This window comes from Neomonachus schauinslandi, chromosome 16 (assembly GCF_002201575.2).
Source record: "Neomonachus schauinslandi chromosome 16, ASM220157v2, whole genome shotgun sequence".
NCBI lineage: Eukaryota > Metazoa > Chordata > Mammalia > Carnivora > Phocidae > Neomonachus > Neomonachus schauinslandi.
In genome coordinates, this window is record NC_058418.1 from 4,947,217 (window position 1) to 4,963,338 (window position 16,122).

The following is a 16,122-nucleotide window of genomic DNA, read 5'->3' on the forward strand; positions in this document are numbered from 1 at the left end:
TCTGAAAGGGAGCGAGGAAGAGGAGGGCTTACTAGAGGGGCAATTAGTTGACAGAGAATGTTTTGTTTTAAAGAGGCAAGAAGACAGTGAGTACAAAGCTTTGGGGGGTGTGTGTGTGTGAAAGATGGGCAAAACCACCATCTGTGTATGCTGACTGAATTAAGTCCTGACACACACAAACTGAAGACGCAGTGGGGGAAGGATGCCATACAGTCCTGAGACAGTGAGTGGGACTGGTGACCAGGGAACAATCTCAGGCACACGAAGTCATACTGGTACATTCTCCGGCATGGCCTTCATTTGGGGGGACTGAAATGTGCAGGAGTCCTGTGTGTCCTTGGAACAGTCTTCATCATGAGGGATGGGGGAGCTGACCAGGAGCGGGAAGCCAAGAGTCCAGGGCACCTGGCTCAGTCAGTAGAACATATGACTCTTGATCTCAGGGTTAAGTCGAGCCCCACACTGGGCATAGAGCTTACTTAAAGAAAAAAAAAAAAGAAAGCCAAGAGTCCTTCACTCAGACCCTCCTCCCTCTCAACAGATGTCTACAAGGGTGCACATGCCCCAGTGAGACCCCGACATCTTCTAAAAACACTGCAAGCTCTCATTTAGATCCTCCAAAATGCATCTGAATCGTTCTTGACTTGCAACCCAGAATAATCCAAAATAGCAAGTCATCCCCCAGAAGGTTCTCTGAGACCGTTCCTCCAAATCCTCTGTATTGGACGATGAGTCTTGCATTCCTACACAGAACTCAATGAGTGACTCTTGCACAGACCCCACAGAGGTCCCCGTGTGGAGCGGACACTGGGGGGCAGCTCCCGATCCACCCCCTCAGGACCAAGGCACCATCCTGCTGCAGACAGCTCTCCCTGGGGCCGCAGCTCAGGCCTCGGTTCTACCAACAGCACCGGGTAACGTGTCTCTGCCAAAGCCCAGTCCCTTCGTGCCTCCTCGGCTGTCATCCCGAGTCTCCCAATAAACCCCAGCGGGCAAATCTCAGTCTCAGCGTCTGTGTCCCTGGGAACCCGCGCTATGACAATGGCACCCCACACGGACCCGTGCAGCCCCACAGCTACCCATAAACCCACTTCCAGGTGCTCCTGCTAGAACCAAGACGCCCCTTTCCCACAGCTGCACCCATCCCTCAACCCCACAACCGTGCTTGGGACACGTGCCCATGCCGTTCACCGGGCCATCTAGAGGCCACACTTGCTTCCACGTCGCTCCTGCAGACCCCTCCAGGCTCACTTCCATTTCCCCCCATGTTCCCACCTCTCCTGCAGGCACACACGAGCAAACTGGGCTAAGGCGCAGGGACCACAGCAGTAATGGACACAAGGGCAAACTCAAGGGCGCCGGGCCTTCAGTACGGACACCAAGAAGTTGGCCCTGCTGGGAACACTTGTGAGCAACCGGGGACAACACGGAGTCCAGTTTAAAAACAGTCGAAGATTGGCTGGATGCAGTTCAGTGAGGACGTCAGAGACAGAGCAGCCCCCAGATCTCTCCTCCTCGCCCCGCTCACAGCCGATTACAAGAGCCTCTAGTTCTTCAGCGTGTCTATTTTATGCCCCCTTAGGCTCCTGACCTTGTCCCCAGCCTTCCTGAAGGGAAATTAGGATCCTTGACCCTGAGCAGATCAGTGCTGGAAGGCAAAGCCCCTGCCTGAGATGCAGCGGCTCCCTGGTGACGTGCAGTGCAGATGACGTGGGGGGCCGGCAGAGGGCAGTGACGCCGCGGGTGACACATGTGGGGACCCTGGTCTGCAGAGCTTTCTGGGCGTCAGTACATCCCGTAAAATAAGCAGCCATGCGAGGGTTAGATCAATTGGTGCTGAAATTTCCAGAATAATGGGCACCATCCTAATCACCTGTCCTAGCTCCTTGGTCTCCCTGAGGACTACTCAGTGCAACCCACAGCCGTAGCATCTAAACACGGCCCCAGAGGAAGGTGCGGCAGCCAGTCTGGGCGCCCTCCACTGTAGGGATTGAATTGAATTTTGCCAATCAATTCAGGGTTCAGTGTTGCTCAAAATCAGTTTCTGTCTAGTCCATCATCTCCATGTTGGGGTGGGCTCACTGAGGCCTACAAGGGAGTCATTTCACCAAGTTATCCTGAGAAGGTCTGCGCTGGGTAAGCAGAACTTGGTGTAATTGAATTCTCATATGGTGGCCTGAAGGGGCCAGTGGGCAGAACTTGCCCACATCACTCTTCAGGCTTAAAAATTCCAGGATCGGGGCGCCTGGGTGGCTCAGATGGTTAAGCGTCTGCCTTCGGCTCAGGTCATGATCCCAGGGTCCTGGGATCGAGTCCCGCATCGGGCTCCCTGCTCCTTGGGAGCCTGCTTCTCCCTCTGCTTCTCTCTCTCTCTCTGTCTCTCATGAATAAATAAATAAAATCTTTAAAAAAATAAAATAAAATAAAATAAATAAAATAAATAAAAAAATAAAAATTCCAGGACCATCTTTCACATGTCTGAGCAAAGGAAACTTCTATTTCTTTTCTTTTCAGTAATCTTTAAGCCCAACATGGGGCTCAAACTCATGACCCTGAGATCAAGAGTCACATGCTCCACTGACTGAGCGAGCCAGGCATCCCTAGGAAACTTTTTTTTCAAGATATGATCACAATGATCTCAGGTACTAAATTCCTCTTTTCCAGGGCGCCTGGGTGGCTCAGTTGGTTAAGCGACTGCCTTCGGCTCAGGTCATGATCCTGGAGTCCCTGGATCGAGTCCCACATCGGGCTCCCTGCTCTGCAGGGAGCCTGCTTCTCCCTCTCACCCTCCCCCCTCTCATGTGCTCTCTCTCTCTCTCTCATTCTGTCTCAAATAAATAAATAAAATCTTTAAAAAAAATAGTAAGTTCCTCTTTTCCAGAACATCACAGTAAAAGATTTTAAAAATACAGAATTTTGAACACATAAGAATTGCTGCTGTAAACACTGCAAGAAGGTCACCTATAGAAACAAGATAGTCACAAATTTCCTCATCAGGAACAGATGGGCTCTGTTAGGTGACATTTCCATGTAAATCAGCCCATTCGTCAACATTTGCAAAGAATGGACAAGAGGAACTTGAGGGGAATATCTATTTGGTCACTCGTAGCCCACGGTTTCAATAGATCACATAAAAGATAAGAAAACTGAGTATCACAGTAACAGATTAAATCAGGTTCCAACTTAGATAAAAGATTATTGACATATTTACCAAGTACACATGGAACAATCTAAAATTACTTACTAGATACCAAAGAATGTTCTCAATATACATGACAAAGAGAAGAGAGCCTGCAGACCTCAGTGTGAACTGGACACAATTAACTTAAAAATGAAAAAGTTAAAAAAACTTTTAAGTTGAGTGAAGTATGAGATCAAAATTTTTAAAAGTGGCAAGGTCATATTTATTTATTTATTAAATTTATTTATTTGATAGAGAGCGAGCGCGTGCGCACAAGGAGAGGGAGAAGCAGGCTCAATCCCAGGACCCCAGGATCACGACTAAGCGGAAAGCACTTAACCAACTGAGCCACCCAGGCGGCCCTAAAAATGGGAAGGTCATAGTTAGAAAAGAATGCCATAAACTGTTTATAGGATAGCTCCAAAGCTTACTTCAGAAGTTAATAATTATTCATAGAAAAATAAAACTTAAATAACCAAGATTATTTTAAGCTTCAAAAAGAAAAATAGTACAAATATAAACGAAGAAGAATAAAGTAAATCTATTACAAAAAAGCAACACTTTTAATGTTCCTTAAAAAGGCACCATGTAGGGGCGCCTGGGTGGCTCAGTCATTAAGCATCTGCCTTCGGCTCAGGTCATGATCCCAGGGTCCTGGGATCGAGCCCCTCGTCGGGCTCCCTGCTCCGCGGGAAGCCTGCTTCTCCCTCCCCCACTCCCCCTGCTTGTGTTCCCTCTCTCGCTGTGTCTCTCTCTGTCAAATAAATAAAATATTAAAAAAAAAAAAAGGCACAGTGTAGTGACAGTCATTTCTTGCCCCACCTTCCTCTGAGCCCAGGCAAAGGGATGAAGGTGACCCAAGTCTCTGCCCTCTTGACTGAACAACGATTACAAATAGAAGTTATCTTCTGATATAATTATAAAATGCACAAGCCTTTTAGACAGAAGTTTTGCAATGCTCATCCTGATCTGCATAATTTAATCTAATTTTAAGTGTATTATAAAGCTACGCATCAATGTAACATACTTACTCATCCATATCCAATCAATTCACCACTCCTCTGGGTCCCTTTCTTCACTATTGTCTTGCTCTCTCTCTCGATATTCATCTTTTTTTTTTTTCTTCTTGCTTTTCTGTTTTCCCCTTGGGTTTCTGCTCACTCTGTTCCCCTCTCCTGTCTTGCTGTTTCTCCCCTTCTCTGGATTCCTTCTGCAACTTCTCCCCTTCTCTGCCCCATTCTGCAACTTGTTTCCCATCTTGTTGGCTCTTTCTCTCCAACCTTTCTGATTATCCGTCTCCACACATTTCTGCCCCTTTCCTCCCCCATCTCTACTTCCCATCTACTCTCCCAGTTAAGTTTGCTCTTTCTCTGCTGCTCCCCCTATGTCCCCACTCTCTGGCACCCCCAGCTTGCTCAGCTTCCTACCTGCTGTTTCTCCTTCTGTTACTGTCTCCCATTGCCCCCTCCTTTCCTCCAGCACCACATTGCTCTGTCTGCCGTGACTTCAACTCTTTTTTTTAAAGATTTATTTATTTATTTGAGAGAGAGAGAGAGAGAGATCGTAGGGTGGGGGGTACAGAGGGAGAGAGAGAGAATACTGGGCAGACTCCCCACTGAGCCCGGAGCCTGACTTGGGGCTCCATCCCATGACCCTGAGATCATGACCTGAGATAGCAAGAGAGTTTGATGCTTAACCGACTGGGCACCCAGTAGCCCCTGCCACGACTCCAGTTCTTTTAAACTCTCCCCTCACTGCCTGGCAAGTGCCTCCCCCTTTGTTACCTATGCTCCCATTGCCCATCTTCAAAAAAAGGGGTGGCTCCTCTCCACATTTTGTTTCCCATTATCTATCTCCCTGTAGATCTCCTTCTTACTCTAAATTTCTCAATCTTCTTTTCTCCCACTGCTGCTACTTTTCCATCTGTTTGTGGTTCTCCCTCATTCTTCTTTGTTCATTTTTCTATAATTCTCTCAGTGGGTCTTGTGAAAATAAATAAGGAAACCTCATTTAAAAAGGAGTGGGAAACCCCGAAGTGGGAGCTCTCAGGCAAGTACCACTCCCTGCACCCTGCTTTACCAGCAAGAAAAGAGAAGATAAGAATTATTTTTAAAAAGGGAGGGAATTTTTTACACGAGAATTTCATCTCCTGCTTTTAAGAAAAAAAGGAAGATCCCTTCCTGCCCCAGCAACAAACGCACTAACCACCACTTGCAGCCACCACCCCCACGCTTGTTCTCCAATGAACTTTTGTTTAAAGCAACCCGTCCCCAATTTCCTCCTAAAAATAAAAGCTGACCTTCCTTTTCTCTCCCGACTTGCTTATGCACGCCATGCATGTCCCAAACTGCAATTCCTCTATTTCTTCCAGAATAAACTCATTTTGCTAGTAAAATGACTGACTTGTGTTTTTAAGGTGGACAGCCCCTCTTCTTCTCCGGGTTCCTCTCACCCAGAAGGGGGATGTAGTAAGATGCCCGCCGCCTCCCACAAGAGCACATTACCCAGTGCGGGGTGCACTGGCTGTCTCAAGACAGGCCCTTTTTAGTCACCTCCCCAACACAGGGTAAGGAGAGGCGAGGGCTGACGGGCGTTGGCCTGCGGAGCAGAGGAGCCGGCCGAGGGGGACGCGAGGTGAGGGGAAGTGCGTGCGTCTCCGCGGAGGGCTGAGCTCGCCACTCTCTCTCGGCCCAGGTGAGGACCAGCCTCTCCTGAGGGGCGGCCGGCGCTGCCCTCTAGGGGCTGAGAAAGGCGCGGACCCACCTCGCGGATTTCAAACCGAAAGGGAAGCCCCCGGCCTCCCACGGAAGCGTCTGAATTTTGGGGTGCTGTCGGGGAGGGACTGCGAGGCGCAGGTTTAAACAAGAAAGACGAAACTCACACTCCACAGACTGGCCTCGGCTCCACGAAACCCGCTTCCGGGTCTGCAGACGACTGCGCGCGCGCAGAGGGAAGAGGCGGGGCCTGGGCGGGGCGCGGAGCAAAAGCAAGCCTGCGAACGGACGGCGGGAGGGGGAGGCGAGGCCTCGGGGGCTGGCGGTAACCATAGAGACGAGGGGTTGGCGGGGTGAGGTCAGGCTTGGGCTGGGACGGTGCGGGGGCGGGACCTGGGATTCGCTCCCGGGCTTTCAGGGTTTAGGCGTGCTTGAGTCCTGTTTCTTCTCCTGGGCAGCAGCATTGCTTTCTTTTTCAACTTAATGTTTCGATTTTAAGGTAAAAACTGAGAGTTTTGTGGGCGCCACTTACGTTGGAGAGTTAGATGTTACCCTCTTCACAGTTGAAAACGGTTCAAGTCCCGCCAGAGAAGTTGGAGCAGCTCCGCCATCTGGGAGCTGGGACCTCGGTGCGAGGTGGCTGTGGGCGGTGGCTGGATCCTGGAACACCGTTGCAACGTAACGAAACAAAAACTGGAATATGTGTAGGCGATGCATACTAGAATGTGAAATGCAAATCCTGCCTGGGCGGAATGTGCAGTCTCAGTGCGCCCAGAGCATCATTTCCGTTTCTACTTTCCATTCACCTGAGAGTCGGAGACTCAACCCTGTGGTGTTCCAGAGATTTTCCCAGGGACAAGACCTGAGGTGTGGGACTAGGAGGGCTAAGGCGTGTAATAATATATTACTTTTAAAAAATCAGTAACTTTAGGGGCACCTGGGTGGCTCAGGTCATGATCCCAGGGTCCTATGATCTCTGCCCCACATGGGGCTCCCTGCTCCGCGGGAAGCCTGCTTCTCCCTCTCCCACTCCCCCTGCTTCTGTCCCCTCTCTCGCGCTGTCTCTCTCTGTCAAATAAATAAATAAAATCTTTTTTAAAAAATCAGTAACTTCAAAAAAAGATTAAATTGCATGGCTGTTTTTATACTTATTATATTGTTTCACACTTGAGATGAATTATACTCAAATGCATTTGAGATAAACACTGTTGGCATCACAATATGGTTAAGTCGTAATTTCTAAATATAACAATTTCAAATTTACTTTACAATCACTCTGAAGATAATTAGAAAGCATGTTTTTTATTTAAAAATTTTAGCGGGGAGCCCGGCTGGCTCAGTCGGTAGAGCAATCAACTCTTGATTTTGCCAGCCTGAGTTCGAGCGCCATATTGGGTGTAGAGATTACTTTTTTGTAAATGTAGTATATTTTAGTGGTTTTCTTTGTTTTCTATTTCTGAATCTTCTGGCAGATGTGGATAACAAAGCCCGTAAAATATATAGTCCTTAAAAGACATTTCAGTTTATTTTCACCTAAAAATAATCTTGCAATATATCTAGGGTATTTATTTAGGTTTTTTAAAAAATAAAGCTTTAGAATATCTATCTATATCGATATATATATATATATATATATATATATATATGGACACCTGAATGGCTCCGTTGGTTAAGCATCTGCTTTCAGCTCAGATCATGATCCAGGGGTCCTGGGATTGAGTCCTGAGTTCCGCATCAGGCTCCTTACTCAGCGGGGAGCCTGCTTCTCCGTCTGCCACTCCCCCCTGCTTGTGCTCACTCTGTCAAATAAATAAAATCTTTTAAAAAATCATGAGATAAAGAATATGTATGTAGATAAATAATAATATGGAGATATAAATTATTCACTTAACCATAGAGAAGTTACCCTTTTGTAAGGAGAATTACATTTAACAGAAAGCTCTATTTTTACAGGTGTCTCCCTCTCTATAGGGGAAGAGAAGGATGACTCTACGCAAAAATTTTATCAAAAGCCTAACAAGTTTTACTTTTGTTTACGCAGCTTTCTTTGGTCAAGTCTTCATAGTTGGCTTTGCCCCATCTTTCTTTTGTCTTTAGTGGAAGGTGGTATTTCAGTAGGTGGCTTTAGGCCACCTGGGGAGTTACTTAGGTTTTCTCTGGGTCTCTCCCGTGTATATATGAGATATACGTGTTCATAAACATCTGTTTGTTTTTCTCCTGTTAATCTATCTTTTATTACAGGGGTCTCAGCCAAGAACTCAGAAGAGTAGATGGAAAATTATTTTTTCTTCCCTATACCATGCGTGTTGGCGAGAAAGAAGTTTCCCCAAGGACTTCCATAATCCCAAGCAAAGAAATAAGCTGATGGTGGAACTTTAAATTAAACCCAGAACAGTAGAGCAGTTAATTGTGAGAGTCGTGAATCTATTTTGTTTATGAATTTTGTTGCTTGTAAAATTGTCGAGAGCAAAATAAATATATTCACAAGAAATTAAAAACGGATATATCCTCATTTACAGGAATATTTTGATATGTCTCCCTGTAATATCAGTTAAAAACAGGTGCCACTTATTAAAGATTCAAGAATATGAAAAACACAGGAACTAGTTTGACCTAATGAATATATATTAAACCCTCTGACACAAATACAGAGAATAACACTTTCTAACCCAGATAAATCAACTAAAATATTTACCACTCGTGAATTAAAAAAAAATTCAAACTTAGGTAAGGAGAGGTTTTATTTGAGAGGATATTGTATTAGGGAAAACATTCCAACCACATCTACAAATGTCTCCAAAGCCAGACAGAGAAGTGATCTTCCTTTGTTTCAGGGGTAAACAGGTCTAGAAAAAAACAGAGGAGAATGGATGAGCCTGTGGCAAGACCTGTAACTGATCAGAGAATGTTTTACCTTGAAGTTGCCTATTCTTGGGAGGGGCTGTTATAATGGTGGGGTTGTTCTTAATTACAGTGCTCAAGAGGTCTATAAATTCTGAGCTTTTGGGAAGGAGAGAAACTTAAGTAAAGTTAAGTCATTCTAACAAGCATTGTTCTGTAGGAGGGGGAAATTCTCTCCTTCCCTCTTGAGTCTCTGGCCGGGCTTAAGAATCAAACTGGCATGGGGCGCTTGGGTGGCTCAGTCATTAAGCGTCTGCCTTCAGCTCAGGTCATGATCCCAGGGTCCTGGGATGGAGCCCTGCATCCCTGCTCCGCGGGGCGCCTGCTTCTCCCTCTCCCACACCCCCTGCTTGTGTTCCCTCTCTCATGTTGTCTCTGTCAAATAAATAAATAAAATCATAAAAAAAGCATTAAACTGACCTAAGATTCACAGGAGAAAAGCAGACACATTTTATTGATTTTTTTTACATGTATAAGGGAGCCTGCACAAGAGAATGAAGACCCAAAGAAGTGGCAGAACCCTGCCTGGACATGAGTATGTAGCACAAACCAGTCCTACCACCATCCTGCGCTGTCCCTGGGGGTACTTGATCTCCCCTACTCTCCCCCATTCTGCCTCTTCCTTCCTATCCAAACCCTTGAGCATGCACACAGAGAAGCCAGCGGCCTCTCAGGGCCTGAATGCAGCACCTCCCACAATCCATGTGTCTCTAGGACCGCACAGAGGCTGGCCCTAGCTGCCCACAACTACCCCATGCTATATAAACGTATGAAGCCCTCCCAGGTCCTCGCTAAAGCTGCTCCTCTCAAAATTTCTTAGAATTCTATGTCATATTTTTTGCCCTTACACAAGTATGCACACAGAGCTCAGATGCCTCCAGAATCTGCACCCTGGAAGGCAATCTCTTCTGCCTAGCTGGGGTCCCCAGGGTTTAACAGAACGGTGAGACCAGGCACTCTCTCAAATAACCTCTTAGATACAGAATTTTCCTCTTGCACTCCTCCCGTCCACAACCACCCTGAGGTCCTACCTCCTGAGAACTGCTTAGAGAACTTAGTTCAGGGCAGGTCCTCTGGCTGCCCATCCAGGACTGGACTGGCACTCATTTTCTGGATACACAGATGCACATAAAGGAGAGCAAAAGTCCTTAAAATTTGGTAAATGAAAATTTGTTCTTTTGGTTATAACCTATGTATAGGGAATTCCTCAAAGCATGATGTCTCCAACTCCTGGGGGCCCCGCTGGTCACTCCACATGTTAAAAACAAAATACATGAGCACAAATGAACGAACCATCAGAAAATCCCTCAGAACCACTAATCCCACCACTCTTTTGTTTCCTTTTCTTCCGTGTATATTGCGCTACCGTCACATGAAGACCATTTTAATGATCAGTCATAGGGAAACAAAAGAGACACAGAGAATCTCCACCCCCAGATAGGGAAAAGCCCAGCACCTAAATCCTCCTGAGGAAAATGGATATATAAAACCCAACTCCCACGGTATTACAAGAATTAACTCACATAATTTATGTGACATTCCCAGCACAGTTCCTGAGATGTAGTGCACACTACCATTCTTGTGAGCACATCGCAGATGTTAAAAAACAATATTGCTTTAGTGAATGCATATTGTTTCTGTAAGGAAAAATATAAACTAAAAATGAGAGAAAGAAAAGAGGTCTCTCTCTTGGAAAAAAAAAAAGCAAAGAGACTTTTCTTCCTCCCTTTTCCTAGAGCATTTCCCTTAGAAAACTTTTAAGTTCTTTGTCTTCCTGTTTGAAATATATCTACGTCTTTGAAGAGCTAAATAAGGCTCTCACCAACACTGTAACTCAGGAATGTTTGCTCAAGATCTGGGAGCCATCTCTTTGAAATGTAAACATCAAAGGAAATAGTATATTTATCTTGCAATTCCTGTGGGAGGATCGGTGCCTAACTCAGCAGGTGCCTTGCTCTGAGTGACAAAACTCCCTCCTGTCATAGAGATAGGAGAAGTTTGTTTTCCCTCTGGTTAAAGCCAATTAGCTAACACAAATGGCCACCCAGATTACCTGGTGATGTTAGGATGAGCTATGTGTGACAAATGGTGCTGTCATGTCTTTTTGAGAACGAGTTATGATCTATCTTGAGAACACGTATGTAATCGATTCTTCGTATCCCCTTGTCTTTTATGACAGGGTGAAATTCATTTCTGCGATCTCTCAAGATTGCCTGTGATGCACATCACATTCTGGTTTAATGCTTATTCATTTATGAAACTGTTTTTTTCCTCTACTACCTTTGTGGAGAGGATTGCTGGGTTGGGGGACGATTTTGGGAAGGAGAGAAACTTAAGTAAAGTCAAGTCATTCTAACAAGCATTGTTCTGTAGGAGGGGGAAATTCTCTCCTTCCCTCTTGAGTCTCTGGCCGGGCTTAAGAATCAAACTGGCATGGGGCGCCATGCCAGTTTGGGGAATAATTATATTCCCCAACACCGCCCGCTGAGCTTTCAGTTTAACAGGAAAACATCTCAGCTTCTAATATAAGCGGCACTCACAACTAAGTTGTTTGAAACATTAACTTAAAATAGCCAGGAGAGAGGCGCCTGGGCGGCTCAGTCGTTAAGCGTCTGCCTTCGGCTCAGGTCATGATCCCGGGGTCCTGGGATCGAGCCCCGCATCGGGCTCCCTGCTCAGCGGGGAGCCTGCTTCTCCCTCTCCCACTCCCCCTGCTTGTGTTCCCTCTCTCGCTGTGTCTCTCTCTGTCGAGTAAATAAATAAAATAAAAAATAAAAAAAAATAGCCAGGAGACTGTTCGGTCCACGAGACCCCAAAGAGATTCAAACAAACGGAAAAGCTGAGAGTAAGGTACCTTTGGGCTGAAAAGGCAGGAAATGTTCAGAGGCGGGACCGAGGTCCAGACCCCGCTCCTACGTCGGCCACGCCCCTTCTGTCCAGTCCAGGCCACCGTCCACGGCCCGTTCCCCCGTCCCCCCCCGCAGCACGCCGCGCATGCGCAGTACCCTGCAGACCCGGAAGCTGAGTGAAGGGCACAGTCAGGTGAGTCGGTGTCAGATTTTTGGTTCAACACTGGCCTTTGTGGGACCCTACCCTCGCCCCAGGGCTCCGATCCGCAACACCCGGAGTTTGGGGTTGCCTCATAGATAAAACCGCTTCCCGCGCCCAATGATTCCCGGCAGCACCGTCAGATATTGCAGGCCTGGGAGCTCCGCTGCGGGTCCGGGGGTCCACGTCTTTTTCGAGTTAAAGTTGCTGAGGCGGGTAACCGCCTTCCGTCCAGGTAGACAGCGATTGCGGTCTTTTTCCTCTGAAAACCCTTCCAGGACTCCCGCCACGCTCCGGCCCTTTCCCCCTCTCAGCCACGCTGTGTGAAGTCTTCCCTCGGTGGCCCCCAGGGCGGAGGCGCTCGTGCAGACCCCGACGCCACATCTCCGTGGCCTTGGGGCTCTGCAGGCACCGACCCTCTCCTGACGCCCCCTCCACCTACGCGACCTCCGGAGCCGGCCCTCCTTGCCTACTTGGACTCACCGCCTTAGGGGTTTCTTCCGCACAAACCACGTGCTTCTGCTTGTCATAGTGTGTTTCCATTCCTGAAGCCCTACTGGAATAGTGTTCTTCCCAGGCAAAGACCGTTTTTATCCCATACCTGTGAGTGTGAGGGTGTGGGGCGAAGCAGAGACAGTCTGACAGAGAATGAGAAAGACTACGTGTGAGAGAAAGGAAGGAAGAGAGGGTAGAACTGGGCAGAGCAGGTGGATGTGGAGAGACAGTAAGAGTGGAGTGAACCAGAGAAAAGTAGAGGGAGAAGAAAATAGAGAAATCTAGATTAAAAGGTATCTCCAGAGAGGTGAAGGGTAGCACACTGGACGAGAGAGACCTTAACTGGTGATAGGAGTGGGATAGCAAGGAGCAGATACATCAGACTGAGATTGTGGGGGAAGGAGTAGAAGAATTGGAGCCGTGACAGCCAGACAGAGGTGGTGCTGGGACAGAAAGGGGGGCAGTGGGTGACAGCAGATGGACAAACAGCAAGGAAGGAATCCCCTGGCTTTAATCCCTTCATTGGCTTCCTGTTGCCCTCAGGACAAAAATCCAGACTCCACTGTAGGGCTACAGCAGAGAGCTCTGGAGGTGGGGTGACTTTCCAGAGTTGGTCCAATTTGAGGGAAGGAACAAGCTTCTCTTTCCTGCATTGACCAGACATTGGACACTGGCTGCCCAGCCAGGTGCTGTGATGAAGAGGCCACTGCTCCCTTTAGCTGAGTCAGTTTACAAGGAGGGAGTGAGCTGTCTAGTTGTCAGCAGCCAAACTGACAGCTGTGGGGCAGTTTGTGCCTGAATCCTGAGGGGTGGATCCAAGAAGCCCCATCTGGTGTGTATGTGGTTGACTTCTGTGGGGTCTCTTAGGACCCATAAGGGGTTGAAGGGAAAGTGTCACCATTTGGGTGGCAATCTGTAGTGGTTTTGGTCGGGGATCTCATTATTACAAGCAAAGCATTATTGAAAGTATCACACGGGGCGCCTGGGTGGCTCAGTTGGTTAAGCGACTGCCTTCGGCTCAGGTCATGATCCTGGAGTCCCGGGATCGAGTCCCGCATCGGGCTCCCTGCTCGGCGGGGAGTCTGCTTCTCCCTCTGACCCTCCCCCCTCTCATGTGCTCTCTCTCTCTCTCATTCTCTCTGTCTCAAATAAATAAATAAAATCTTTAAAAAAAAAAAAAAAAAGAAAGTATCACACGTGTTTTATGGGCTACAAATGACATTTTGGTGCATTTCATTAGTAGATACCTGAGTCTTGCTGGAGTATGTACATCATGTCAGACATTACTCTTATGACATTATGGAGGTATCTGAGTTTAGATAGTCTCCAAGAAGGAACATATCGGATCCTGGGGTGGTGGGTGTCTTCCTGCCAAAACGAAAGATTGATGTTAGGAACACAGTGTGGGATTCTTCGGCAGTGTATAGGTGATTAGGAGGTTCTGTCCTTTAATAATGTGGGGTATCCACTGGGATTGTAGAACAAACACCATGGGAACTTGCAGGAGTGTCTGAGTCAAGAAGGGAGACAGTGGGGGACTGGGGCCCAGGTGGTGGGTGTTTTCACTGGGGCAGGCTTGCTGGAAGTGGGTCTCTGGGAACAGCAGCGAGGGGCGGTAAGGTCGAACAGTACAACAGTCTCAGGATCTTTTGCACACTGCCACTGCTCATCAATTCTTAGCTTACCTCTAGGCAGTTACTTTGTTCACCATATACATATGGTAATGTCTCATCTTAAAAAGAATCCACAAAAAAAAGAGCCTTTTACCACATTCTCGCCTCTTTAAAATAAAACATCCTCTATTAGCTACATTTCCCACTCTGGTAAGTGCTCTTTCTTATGCTCCATTTCAGAGCAGAATACACTAAACACATGCTTATACTCTGCTTTAGATCTTGCTTCCAGTTTTTGTTTTTGTTTTTTTTAAGATTTTATTTATTTATTCGAGAGAGAGAGAAGAGTGCATGGGCAGGGGGAAGGGCAGGAGGAGAGGGAGAAACAGACTCCCCACTGAGCAGGGAGCATTATGTGGGGCTCAATCCTAGGACCCTGAGATCATGACCTCAGCCAAAGGCAGACACTTAACCGACTGAACCACCCAGGCACCCCCAGTTCTCACTTTCATATCCACCATGCCGCTGAGACTTTCCATGTCTGAGTCACTGGGGACCTCCCCACTTCTCAGTCCAGGAATTGGTGTGCTCTTACCACGCTGGTCCTAGCTATAGCGAGCTGGGCTCCCTCTTCCGGAAGCACTTTCTCTGGCTTCCACATCACACTACTTTTTTTAAAGTAAATCTGTCTTCCAGTCACCTGTTTTAATTTTCTTCTCCCTGTTCATGTGTCTATTTACTGTGCCTGTTTCCCCTAACTCCCTGGTCTCTGTGGGAGCACCCCTAGGCTTAGTCCCTGAACCCCTTCTCTTCTGTCTCCACCTCCTGCCTTTCCACGTCACTCCATCTCATGACTTTGAACACTGACGTCTCCTTTCACTGCTCCACCCAGACCTCCAGACCTCTTCCCTGAAACCAGGGTCCTCTATCCAGCTGCCTCAACATCTCTGCTGGGACAACAGTCTGGCGTCTTCACCGTAATATGTCCAGCAGTGACCCCCCAAACTCCTCCAAAAGTGTCCCCTGCAGTCTGCCTCCGCATATAGGGCGACCCTGTATTTCCTGCAGCCTAGCTGGGCATCTTGGCATGTTTGCAAAGTATACAAGACCCATTACTTATTAGTGTTTTAACTTAGGACAAAAGAAATAAAAATTAGATGTTTACTCAAATAAATAAAAAAATCTTAAAAAAAAAAAAAAGGGCGCCTGGGTGGCTCAGTTGGTTAAGCGACTGCCTTCGGCTCAGGTCATGATCCCGGAGTCCCGGGATCGAGTCCCGCATCGGGCTCCCTGCTCGGCAGGGAGCCTGCTTCTGCCTCTGACCCTCCCCCCTCTCATGTGCTCTCTCTCATTCTCTCTCTCTCAAATAAATAAATAAAATCTTTAAAAAAAAAAAAAAGTGTTGGGCGCCTGGGTGGCTCAGGTGGTTAAGCGACTGACTGCCTTCGGCTCGGGTCATGATCCTGGAGTCCCGGGATCGAGTCCCACATTGGGCTCCCTGCTCAGCGGGGAGTCTGCTTCTCCCTCTGACCCTCCTCCCTCTCATGCTCTCTGTCTCTCATTCTCTCTCTCGCAAATAGATGTTTACTCAAAATGGATAAGGGAATACATGGTTTCCAAAAGTCTTCTCAGGTATAGGGGAAAAGCTTGAAGAATTCTAATCTGCTTTGGAACTTTCTGATCTGCTTCCTTTAATACTCTCTGATCTTACCTCCTCCACCTCTCCTCCACTCACCTGGCTCCAGCCATGCAGGCCTCCCTGCCCTTTCCGGAGCCCAAAATGCCACTACCCCAGGGTCTTCACATGCGTGTCCTGCCTAGAAGTCTCTGGCCTCTCACATGCAGGTGGCAAAGTCTCTTCTTTCCTTGGGTCTTTGTTCTGATACCACCCCTCAGTGGCTGCCTTCTCTGGCTTCTGTCCTCTCACCACCACTCCCTTTAACATTCCATCTACTCCCTCACCCTCAGTTCTGGTCCCTTTTGCCTGCCCTGCATGTTCCCTTCTGCCCCTTCCCCTTCCAGGTCTGGGTCCTGGTGACAACAGGGCCCCAGGGGCGAGCAGAGCCAGAAGGTGGGAGGTGTGCTGGGCTGGCCTCCTGTGAGTGTGCTGCAGCCAGCCTCACACTGGATTGCAGATACAGCTCTTGTGGCCCTCCCAGAGAGTCCCCTT

At 47.7% G+C, this 16,122-nt stretch overlaps 1 protein-coding gene across 1 annotated transcript in view; it reads left to right on the forward strand.

Moving 5' to 3' along the window:
* The first annotated feature begins 11,790 nt into the window (after positions 1-11,790).
* The window catches only part of LOC110572733 (zinc finger protein 660-like), a 33,856-nt gene continuing 29,524 nt past the window's right edge, over positions 11,791-16,122 (forward strand). The window contains exon 1 of the mRNA XM_044911350.1: positions 11,791-11,838. Within this exon, the coding sequence (XP_044767285.1) occupies positions 11,791-11,838 (48 nt within the window). The remainder of the gene's footprint in view (positions 11,839-16,122) is intronic.